The sequence below is a fragment of the Oncorhynchus kisutch genome, linkage group LG16 (genome assembly GCF_002021735.2).
Source record: "Oncorhynchus kisutch isolate 150728-3 linkage group LG16, Okis_V2, whole genome shotgun sequence".
Lineage (NCBI taxonomy): Eukaryota > Metazoa > Chordata > Actinopteri > Salmoniformes > Salmonidae > Oncorhynchus > Oncorhynchus kisutch.
Window position 1 is genome coordinate 48,200,082 of NC_034189.2, and position 12,650 is coordinate 48,212,731.

The 12,650-nt window shown below is 42.2% G+C and overlaps 1 protein-coding gene across 1 annotated transcript in view; it reads right to left on the reverse strand.

Moving 5' to 3' along the window:
* LOC116354015 (probable phospholipid-transporting ATPase IH) overlaps positions 1 to 11,146 on the reverse strand; it is a 49,416-nt gene extending 38,270 nt beyond the window's left edge. The window contains exon 1 of the mRNA XM_031792710.1: positions 10,710 to 11,146. Coding sequence (XP_031648570.1) covers positions 10,710 to 10,748 — 39 coding nt within the window. The 5' untranslated portion in view covers positions 10,749 to 11,146. The remainder of the gene's footprint in view (positions 1 to 10,709) is intronic.
* Positions 11,147 to 12,650: the final 1,504 nt, after the last annotated feature.

Below are 12,650 nucleotides of genomic sequence, written 5' to 3' on the forward strand. Positions count from 1 at the left end.
CCCATACACATGGTTAGCAGATGTTATTGGTCACATACACGTGGTTAGCAGATGTTATTGCGAGTCTGACAAAATACTTGTGCTTTTAGTTCCGACGGTGCAGCAATATCTAACAATTCCCCAACAACTATCTAATACACACAAATCGAAGTAAAAAAATTGAATAAGAATATAAATATATGGATGAGCAATGACAGAGCGACATAGGCAAGATGGTATAGAATACAGTATATATATGAGATGAGTAATGCAAGATATGTAAACATTATTAAAGTTGCATTATTGAAGTAACTAGTGATCCATTTACTAAAGTGGCCAATGATTTCAAGTCTTTATGTTGGCAGCAGCCTATCTATGTTATGGTTGTTTAACAGTCTGGTGGCCTTGAGATAGAAGCTGTTTTTCAGTCTCTCGGTCGCAGCTTGATGCACATGTACTGACCTCGCCTTCTGGATTGTAGCGGTGTGAACAGGCAGTGGCTCGGGTGGTTGTTGTCCTTGATGATCCTTTGACATCGAGTGCTGTAAGTGTCCTGGAGGGCAGGTAGTTTGGGAAAGGGGGATACCTAGTCAGTTGTACAACTGAATGCATTCATCTGAAATGTGTCTTCTGCATTTAACCCAACCCCTCTGAATCAGAGAAGTGCAGGGGGCTGCCATAATCGACATCACCCATGGCCACGCAGTCATGGGTGAACAGAGAGAACAGGAGAGGGCTGAGCACGCACCCTTGTGGGGCCACAGTGTTGAGGATCAGCGAAGTGGAGATGTTGTTTCCTACCTTCACCACCTGGGGGTGGCCCCTCAGGAAGTTCAGGACCCAATTGCACAGGGTGAGGTTTCGTATAGCTATAATGATTGGTTGATGGTAGGTGGGGTCAGGAGTTCCTGTATAAACACAAACTCACTTCTTTGACAACTTCCTTCACAGCAGCTCTGCATGAAAGCTATGATCCCTTATTCATTTACTTGTTAAATCCCCCCCAATCAGTGTAGATGAAGGTGAGGAGACAGGTTAAAGAAGGTTTTTTAAGCATTGAGACATGGATTGTGTACACGTGCCATTCAGAGGGTGAATGGGCAAGACAAGATATTGAACTGCCTTTGAACGGGGTATAGTAGTAGGTGTCAGGCGCAAGTTTCCTGTGTGTATCAAGAAAGGTCGACCACCCAAAGGACATACAGCCAACTTGATACAATCCCCTAGGAAAGCTTTTGACACCTTTTAGGCGTCCATGCCCCGATGAATTAAGGCTGTTCTGTGGCAAGGGGGGAAGGAGTTCCTAATGTGTTGTACACTCAGTGTATATTTAAGTCTACTTTAGTCAGTGGTGACACAATGACCTCAGAAAGCCCCCATTCCAGCACTTTCCATGTCCTCACAATCCACTCAACCACAGTTCAGAGCATGAAGAGATTGTTTTTATTACCCAGACAATTCAATTAGACTTCCATCACCACATTATTATAAAGCCTCTCTTTCATTCCCCAACCCTTCTCTCTCTCGTTACCAGTTTCAGTCGACAAAACCTTTCCCCTTTTCCTGTGAGTGTGTAATGCTGCCGTCTCACCCCAGGCCTCCTGGCTGATGGGCGGTCACATGATGATCCAATGACCCAGTACTCCAGGGAAACAAAATCCCTCTGTCTACACTGAGGTCTTCCTCTGTGAGACTGAGGTCTTCCTCTGTGAGACTGAGATCTTCCTCTGTGAGACTGAGATCTTCCTCTGTGAGACTGAGGTCTTCCTCTGTGAGACTGAGGTCTTCCTCTGTGAGACTGAGGTCTTCCTCTGTGAGACTGAGGTCTTCCTCTGTGAGACTGAGGTCTTCCTCTGTGAGACTGAGGTCTTCCTCTGATGATCAGAGACAACAGAGTTGTAGCAGGATCTTGTTAGAACATGGTACAATTCAGGAAAATATAATTATCTTTGATTAATAGGAGATGGTGTGTGTTTTTCATGTAAAAACAGAATGACACTTTGACACTATCAGTTTTCTGCTGTAGAGAACACATCCTTACGTGATGAAGACCAAAGTTAAAATTCAGACTGCCATGTCTTTGTTCTAGTTTTCAGACGACCTTTCTTGTACATTATGTATGACAGACAAGCCATAGACAGTCAATCACGAGTGTTTAAAATGTTTTCTATGACGACAACCAATGTTGAAAGGTCAGAGGTCACAGCCTAAACACATCAGCAGCGTGACGTCCATAGAACCAACCATTAACTTCTAATCGAACTAGTCTTTGTGCTCCATTATAACCCTGAAAAGGTTTTTTAAAAAGGGGATCACACACTGGTTTTCCGCTCCGCTCGTCCGGACAAGGGCCAGAGAGCTGGGTGCATGAACCCTGATGTCCTTGGTCGTCACTATGGGAACAGGAGGAGGATTTATATTATGGTAAGCTGCACCACGGCTCTCACCTATGGTGTTGACACAGTGGGATAAAATAGTACTACGCCTCAGTGTGTTTAATTAGCTCCCTATCAGCCGTGAAATAAAGCTGCCACCTGTGCCCTCAGCCACTCCCCCCTCTCTTTCATCTCCTCTCTCCATCTCTTCCTCTTTTACTCAGTGACAGTCTGTTTCAAGGAGGCTCAAGACACCCCCCTCTCCCCATCTTACACTCATTCACACAATTTATTCCAAGGGCAGACAGTGTGTCTCCAAGTTGTCATGGCTCATTCTTCAAGAATTCTGACAATTATTTAACCATTAGCTCCTCATTTCCATCAAAGCAGGGGACCGTGAGGAGGGACGTCCATTTGTAACTAGTTGCTCGTCAATAATCTGATTAATATCAGTCATAATAGATCAAAGGGAATGTCAAGCTCTCTCTCTCTCTCATAATGTATTTCCAGGCTGAGCGTGCAGTTCATCAAGTCTAGAAGTTGAGAATCTCTCCTATTCGAACTGTGAGGACTGTCACGCTTCACTTCACTAAGGTCCTATCAAACTGACAAACGCTCATCCACCATCCATTGCTATTACATCACCACTGTCTGCTGTGCTAGGCTGGCTCATTCTCCTCTGACACTGCTGTGGATAGGTAGAGGGGCTCTGTTCTCTAGGACAGAATGTCCTGAACGATCCCTCCACATAGAAATGTATTGTGTAGAATGGACAATGTTCTATCATACAGTGTTGTATCACATTTCTATCTACATTCAGTTTTATGAATGTGTCGTGCTGGGCTGCTTTCATCCTGACATCACTGTAGATTAGAACCGTTTCAGTTGGATCACATGGAACAGGTTTTGAGCAGCTCCCTCTGGGCTCTGGGACCAGTGACCTAATAACAAAACACTGATAAAAGAAAGGGAGTACGGTCATTGAGATTGGATTGAATTGAGCCCAAAGCCATTTCAACCTTTTGAGATGCACCTGAGCAATGTTCCTGTCTCTGTGTGATCTCTTAAGAATGAGTGTGTGCTGTGTGGTCTGATTCTCTGAGGGGGACGGTATTAAGGGTTATGCCCCCCTTTATCAGCACTCTTTATCAGCACCTGGCTGTGCTGCTGCTCCAGTTTCAACTGTTCTGCCTGCGGCTATGGAATCCTGACCTGTTCCCCGGACCTGCCACCTGTCCCAGACCTATTATTTGACCATGCTAGTCATTTATGAACATTTGAACATCTTGGCCATGTTCTGTTATAATCTCCACCCGGCACAGCCAGAAGAGGACTGGCCACCCCTCATAGCCTGGTTCCCCTCTAGGTTTTAGCCTTTCTAGGGAGTTTTTCCTAGCCAACGTGCTTCAACACCTGCATTGCTTGCTGTTTGGGGTTTTAGGCTGGGTTTCTGTACAGCACTTTGAGATATCAGCTGATGTACAAAGGGCTATATACAGTGCCTTGCGAAAGTATTCGGCCCCCTTGAACTTTGCGACCTTTTGCCACATTTCAGGCTTCAAACATAAAGATATTTTGTGAAGAATCAACAACAAGTGGGACACAATCATGAAGTGGAACGACATTTATTGGATATTTCAAACTTTTTTAACAAATCAAAAACTGAAAAATTGGGCGTGCAAAATTATTCAGCCCCTTTACTTTCAGTGCAGCAAACTCTCTCCAGAAGTTCAGTGAGGATCTCTGAATGATCCAATGTTGACCTAAATGACTAATGATGATAAATACAATCCACCTGTGTGTAATCAAGTCTCCGTATAAATGCACCTGCACTGTGATAGTCTCAGAGGTCCGTTAAAAGCGCAGAGAGCATCATGACGAACAAGGAACACACCAGGCAGGTCCGAGATACTGTTGTGAAGAAGTTTAAAGCCGGATTTGGATAGAAAAAGATTTCCCAAGCTTTAAACATCCCAAGGAGCACTGTGCAAGCGATAATATTGAAATGGAAGGAGTATCAGACCACTGCAAATCTAGCAAGACCTGGCCGTCCCTCTAAAATTTCAGCTCATACAAGGAAAAGACTGATCAGAGATGCAGCCAAGAGGCCCATGATCACTCTGGATGAACTGCAGAGATCTACAGCTGAGGTGGGAGACTCTGTCCATAGGACAACAATCAGTCGTATATTGCACAAATCTGGCCTTTATGGAAGAGTGGCAAGAAGAAAGCCATTTCTTAAAGTTTTCCATAAAAAGTGTCGTTTAAAGTTTGCCACAAGCCACCTGGGAGACACACCAAACATGTGGAAGAAGGTGCTCTGGTCAGATGAAACCAAAATTGAACTTTTTGGCAACAATGCAAAATGTTATGTTTGGCGTAAAAGCAACACAGCTCATCACCCTGAACACACCATCCCCACTGTCAAACATGGTGGTGGCAGCATCATGGTTTGGGCCTGCTTTTCTTCAGCAGGGACAGGGAAGATGGTTAAAATTGATGGGAAGATGGATGGAGCCAAATACTGGACCATTCTGGAAGAATGGACTCTGATGGAGTCTGCAAAAGACCTGAGACTGGGACGGAGATTTGTCTTCCAACAAGACAATGATCCAAAACATAAAGCAAAATCTACAATGGAATGGTTCAAAAATAAACATATCCAGGTGTTAGAATGGCCAAGTCAAAGTCCAGACCTGAATCCAATCGAGAATCTGTGGAAAGAACTGAAAACTGCTGTTCACAAATTCTCTCCATCCAACCTCACTGAGCTCGAGCTGTTTTGCAAGGAGGAATGGGAAAAAATGTCAGTCTCTCGATGTGCAAAACCGATACAGACATACCCCAAGCGACTTACAGCTGTAATCGCAGCAAAAGGTGGCGCTACAAAGTATTAACTTAAGGGGGCTGAATAATTTTGCACGCACAATTTTTCAGTTTTTGATTTGTTAAAAAAGTTTGAAATATCCAATAAATGTCGTTCCACTTCATGATTGTGTCCCACTTGTTGTTGATTCTTCACAAAAAAAAATTCGCAAGGCACTGTAAATAAATTTGATTGGATTTGATTTAGTGTTCCTATCCAAGGGCCCGCAACCAACACGTGGAACATTACCAAGTTCAACCACTCACTGGCTCAATCTCTCCTGATGTGGCCTTTTCTGCTTCATTAAATCACTGCAATCCATCATCAGCCTATTGGTCCACAGGGCCCTCCCTGTGTAGGTTGATACTCAGCAGTACGGTTGGTAATACTGGAGCTGTAGCAGCTCAATAGTTATAGGCAGGGCCAAAGATATACAGAGTTTGGTTTTCAACTTGCTTTGAGATTCTAGAATTATGATGGGCACCATGTTGGAACCAAATGAATGGAAAGTAGAATGTTATTGTTATTGGATGGAAAGGAATTAACCGGATACTTAAAGGAGAGCAACAAGACAAAATGGAATAAGGAGGAGCTCTGTGGATCCCTGTAGCCCAGTCTGTCCGCACAGAGACACACGTACAGTATGGGGGTGTTAAGTCATATGTTATTACCACCTGGCTGAAAGACCCTGGACCGAGAGACACGGAGGGTGGGTGCAGCGAGGTGTGATAACACTGTGATTACACAGCTCACACAGTCATAATACCGCTATTTAACCTGGCTACAGCTAGATCAATACGGGAAGCTTGAGTCGAAGCTCTATGAGTGAGGTCTTCAGGGGAAATACGTACTCATGTCCATTGAGAGTTGCATAGTATTTTCATGCAGCAAGCCTACTTCAAGGAAATTAGATTTTTTTTCTTTATCTCAGAAAAATGGTTTTAAAGAGACCAAGCATATTACATCATATTGTAATGTACAGTACAGCTTTTGAATTGATGTAATTTGCACAACAACAACAAAAAAATATTTTGATCAGATAAAGTCTTTGTGTGAACTTTAGAAACCCCTGACCGGATCCTAAGTCTAAACACTAACGACAAGTGGTGTCATGGCCCGTTATCCGTTTAGCTCAGATCCTACTAATCCCAAAACGTCCCTCCTGTCCCGTTCTGTCCCTAGAAACACAGCACAACAGTCACAACACCATACATAGGCAGTAGACCCTGTGTAAGTATCCCACTGGTGGACACAGATGCTGTAGTACTGTATTACTGACTATCAGGAATAATGACACACTAAGAACATGCTATACAGTACATCTAATATAACAGAGTATAGGCTACTTTACATAATGGTAACATTACATGCTCATGAGTTTCCCTTTCAAAGCAAGTTAATTCAATATCTTCTTGTCCCAGTTGGAGAGATCCATTGTGCAGTCAGATATGATCATTTACATGTCTGTATATTCACCTCATAATCACCTCTCAATAACATGACCCCATTATAACATGACATGGTTCTAGTGTTTCATTAAGGTCCCTCCCCTCTGGCGAGTATAAATGAGATGATCTATCTATGTGGACAGCGAGAGAGAGAGCTCCCCCACTCCTAACCTAATCCCCAGGAGACAGGAAGTCAGCAGGAGAGAGACTTCCTGTCCAGACGAGCAGATTAGTCAGCAGCCAAACAGCCATGGCCAGAGAGTTTCAGGCTCTGTCCCACCTTTCTAGTATTGACCAGTGTGTTACTGTTGTGTGCTTGTGTCTGTCGGTCGGTCGCCCGATCTGCTTCATACATGTTTCATCACTCACCTTCGTGTTAATGAATAATGCATTACTGTCTCTATGCTGTTGTTGTTTCTGTGTTTCTGTGTATGTGTATGATTTTGTACTTGTGTTTTGAGTGAACCCTCAGGAATAGGGAAGAGTAGCTGCTGCGGGAACCAAATAATTGAATAGCAAACAGATGTCAATGGCTGAGACTGATGACAGAATCATGACATGTTGACAAGGAGGAGATGGTGGAAAAATGCATAAAAAGACAACCAGGAGAGGAACAGCGGGCACCTTGTGCAAACTGACAGCTACAAAGATTACAGTGCTGCCTTCCAACACTTTTGCGGGAATGACAATTTGAAATTGTCAACCTAAAAAAGGTACACTTGCATAACTGTGTGTGTGTGTGTAAAAATCTTCTCCTTTCCTCTTTTTCTCCTCCTCTTTTCTCCTAACGCCAGACAGCATTACTACACATTAGATCAAAGTTCAGGGGGGCCCGAGCTTTTCGTTACACATTACACTCTCGCTCTCTCCACAGTCCCCTCGTGACTAACTAACCCAGTGTGTACTGCATCCAAGGGCTTGCCTCCCTCTACTCACTGTCACAGGACTGCAGGACTGCCCATCAAAAGGGCTTGCCTCCCTCTACTCACTGTCACAGGACTGCAGGACTGCCCATCAAAAGTTACAGTATGTTATTCAATAGTCATGTATGTAGTGAAGTCCTATGGGTGTAGGTTTATAGCCAATCACTGAGACAACATCACTATTTGCTATTCTTTCATTCACGCCCATCATCTCTCAACAGAGCGAGGCTGTGTGAATCAGAGTCTGTCTGTCTGTCAGCCCGTCTGTTTGCTGATTAACACACGTCTCAACACGCGGCTACAGTCATGGCCTTCAGAGGTGACGCGCTGGACGACTCGCATGTATACCCCGACTAATCCATTGATGTTCTGTGTAGTTTTGTTGTTGAGCCAAAGATGCCATGTTATTGAGGTGATCCATTCATCACAAATAATCACTGAAGCACAAAATTGAATAAACTGAAGTTTCTCTCTGCCACAATTCAGATCTATAAGCAGTATGCATATTAAGCCCAGAGAGCCAGGTGTGTGCACTGGGCAGCTACCCTTTAATACCTGAGAGCACCACACTATGTCTCATTCATTCAGTTAATGGCTACAGTCAGTAATATGTCCATAAGCTTCTTCAAATGCCTCGGACCCCGTGGCCTCATGGGAGCAGCCCTCTGGATTAGCGCCAAACACGCATTACTGTACTGAACTGGATAACCCACAGCCCATAGTCTCCACTGTAAGCTATTGATTTCCCCAGCAGCACACATCAGCCCTAAAACCACTGGATTACGAAATCTCCACAAAACTATGCTAGACATATGGTCTAATGTGTGGTAATGGGATGTGTTCCTGCCTGGTCATAAAGACAGAAGGAGTGTTTGTTTGCTTTAGGTAAACCAGTGGAGGCTGGTGGGAGGAGCTATAGGAGGATGGGTTCATTGTAACAGCTGGAATAGAATGGTATCAAAACACATCCAACATATGGAAACCATGTTTGAATCTGTTCCATTCATTACAATGAGCCCGTCCTCCTATAGCTCCTCCCACCAGCCTCCTCTGATGTAAACTTATGAACAGGTGGTTTATGGATATCTGAAATATTTTTGCTTAATCTTTTAACATGCAACACAGAACATAAATAAATTGGTAGAAGTGTGTATTTGCACTGTTGGGATGTTGTTGTTTTACAAAACTTTACCAGGGGTCTCTACCTCATGAGTTCAATTCCATTATTATTATATTTACATTTCAGTCAATGAGTCAGTTTTCAATCATTATTCTTCCTAAATTAAAACATACTGAATTGATGGTTTGGCGTGTGCTGTCAATTACGTCTGTCATTGCGCACATCATTTTGACTTTATCCTATCTGCCGACCAACGTGCGCTTATATCATAATCTATTTCATGAAAAAGACATGAGGTGACATTCAGTCAGCACAGGTTCCTGGTGATGACAGAAGACAAACATATCAATAAATGATTTTGTCAGCAACTAGGCTATAAATTACATACACAAATCTAATAGGCTACAAGTGACTACTCTGTTAAGCTCGAGGAACAATTGTAGAACCCTATAGACTTCAATTGTGGTTTAAATGCAACTATGATGGTTTGCTCTTTCCGTATTCTAAGAGGGAGTCCATACTTCACCTAACAGAGTCAAGACGATAGTGACATTGTGCAATTCAAATAGTTTAAGCCGACCAATTACAAACTTCTTGCTTAATTTATTTTAATTGTTATGATGTAGCCTATTTAACCTTTCACACTCTAGGGAATTGGCCGATATGGATAGGGCTAAATTGCAATGTTTCTTACAGAAGAAATATTAAAATGCATAACCATTGTAGCAACTGAAAGGGAACAGTTTGAAGAAAATTATGAGACGAAAGATGAGTACACAACAGCTCACCTGACAAAAAAACAAACATCCAACATTACACTTGATTCTATGTGCATTTTACATTTACGCCACATTTGTTGATAACGAAATCTGAAAATACTCTGGACACATTCAGTAACCTGATAAAACTATTCCTGGAAAATGTTGAGTAGGTGCAACATAAAACAAAAACATTTGTTTTTTGTTTTAAACAACGTTTGAGTGAGAGGACTAACTGGTGTTTCCAAGTAACCACACCTCTCCAAAGTGTGCACAGTTCCTAAGCAATTTCAATCCACTTTTATTAATGACTCAAAGAAGAGTCTTCAACTATAAGGTCATTTTTTGTACTCCTAGCTGTGACGTTTACACAACCCCAAAACGGTCCGTTATACATCGCAATCTAGGTCAGGTGGGCATGATTTGAAAGCTTGTTCTATTGCCAACAAGCTATAGCTAAGTTATAAAATACGATCTAACAGCCTTTACGAGGCAATTCAGAGAAACAAATCGTACTTTTGGTGTACATAGAAAGGAGTCATTAGTGCATTCCGGTGCGTGTGCCAAGACACATTTTCTTCATAATAAACAGTCTCATTCTGTTCAGGGTATGACGACATGTCATCTTGTAACTGTACATAAAACATAATGGTCATAAACGTTGACACTGTATACGACATGAGTTTTATCATTTCGAAATGTGAAGTTCACATTTGGACTCACTGATTGGCTTGCCTGTATGACATCAAAGCGGTATTTACTATAATCCTCAATGTCTCATATTTCAAAATACATTATTAAGTCATCTTAATTTATTCAGACAACAAAACATTTGCAAATGTTGCCCAATTAGCGGGTGGGATAGGGGCAATATTTTGTCGTGCGTGGTCCTCAAATTCAGAAAGGCTGTCAGTCAAAACCCACACAGCGCTGTGAAGTGCATAGCCAGAGCTCTGACGTCATGTATAGAGTGTTCCTGTACAGCCACTACGTTCCAATTTAGGAGCTTATTAGTGCGGAAATCTGCCATTTCAACCGGTATATGGGTACGAGTGTATAGGGCAACATAGGAAATGGAAACGCATAATTGTTCATAGAAACGCAACAACGTTTCATTGAGAATAGACTGTAAAGCCGCAACCACCTGACCAACAAGTTGGTAGCCTAGACCCCATATACTTTTGTTTTGGCACAACCAAATGGATCCCAAGAAAGTAATTCAGTGCAATAGGCTACTTACCCATCTGGTGATGAACTTACGAATAGAGCTAAAATCCATTCTTTAACAGGTTCCAACTGCTCCAAGCAATTTCTTTTTGACCGTCTTCTTTAATCTTTTGACGCGAGCTAATTTTTTATTTCTACTCTATACTCCATGACTTTCGGACGGTCCCCTTTTTCTGCCTAAGAACTATAATAGTCTGGGTGCGACTATTGTAATCCTATACGATCAGTCACCTATTTGTCTCTCTATGAAAGGTAAAGCTCAAATGTCCACGCGCTTTCATAGTTCTGGTTTCATTCATATGCTGACATGTTAGTCTATGATTCAGCAGCCAGTGCGGTATTCTTTTCCCCTAATGTTTCAGACGCAAAGTCCCCTACTTCTACTAGTCAGAAGTAGCGTCTTCTTTTTCCTCTCCTGCCTTCTCTCGCTCACCTTCCTCGCGCCGGTAATCTTCTTGGCTCTCCGCTGTGGGAAATAACAGTTTTTCTTCCATCATAGGCTACGTCACTGGGAGCCATAAGCGCTTGCGCACTCTAGTGTCACACACTTACCAACTGGAATGTATCAGCTTCGGTCAGGCATGCATGCTCGTCTTTTCTCAGCAGAATCGCTTAAAACTTCTTCAGGATTGGTGGGTCCCCTGCGGATGGTTGAGCTTATGTAGATTTATGCGATTAGCATGAGGTTGTAAGTAACAAGAACATTTCCCAGGACATAGACATATCTGATATTGGCAGAAAGTTTAAATTCTTGTTAATCTAACTCCACTGTCCAATGTACAGTAGCTATTACAGTGAAAGAATACCATGCTATTGTTTGAGGAGAGTGCATAGTTTTGAACATGAAAAGTTATTAATAAACAAATTAGGCCCATTTGGGCAGTCTTGATACAACATTTTGAACAGAAATGCAATGGTTCCTTGGATCAGTCTAAAACTTTGCACATACACTGCTGCAATTTAGTGGCCAAAATCTAAATTGCACCTGAGCTGGAATAATATATTATGGCCTTTCTTTTCCATTTCAAAGATGATGGTACAAAACTAAAAAATACAAAACGGTCGTTTTTTTCTTTGTATTTTCTTTTACCAGATTTAATGTGTTATATTCTAATACATTCCTTTCACATTTACACAAACTTTTAAAAGTGTTTCCTTTTAAATGGTACCAAGAATATGCATATCTTTGCTTCAGGGCCTGATATACAGACAGTTAGATTGTTCTTAACTAATTCACAAAACTGTTGCACTAAGAGTTAGAAACCAAATTGAATGGCAAATTCCCCATTAATGCATGGCAGCGAACCATGGTAAAGTTTTGGACCATAAAGCCTAATTCATTTTGGCACGTGCAGGCTACAATAAACTTAAATCAAAAAGTCTGTGTGTGTTTGTGAGAGGGAGAAAGAGAGGGAGAAAGAGAGAGTTCACAAACCTGCTCTACTAACACACTGAAGCCTCAGGGCCAGAACATCCAATCAATCAGATCAAGCCAAATTACAACACAGTCAAAACAAAATATGGCACCAAGTAGAGGAATAGCTGTGCAACCACTGCACCACAGCAAAACCCAAAACAGAGATGTATTTCCTGACAAAATGTCACAAATTTAAAACAATTAGAGAGTGTCATTTCCCCAAATTTGAAACCCTTTCTCAAGGTTTCAAAGACCTCTCTGATGAGGATAGGCTAACTGTCCTGTTGCGGGAGGACGCAGAGAGGTGTGCGTTGGCAGCGCACTACATTGCTGCCTGCCATATAATGAGGGACATAGTCATGCCAATAAAGTTAATTGAATTGAGAGAGAGAGCGACTTGAATCAGTTATAGAACCTATTGCCCTGTTATGGTTGTGAGGTCTGGGGTCCGCTTTCCAACCAATAATTCACTAAATGGGACAAACACCAAATTGAGACTCTGCATGCAGAATTCTGCAAAAAATATCCTCAGTGTAC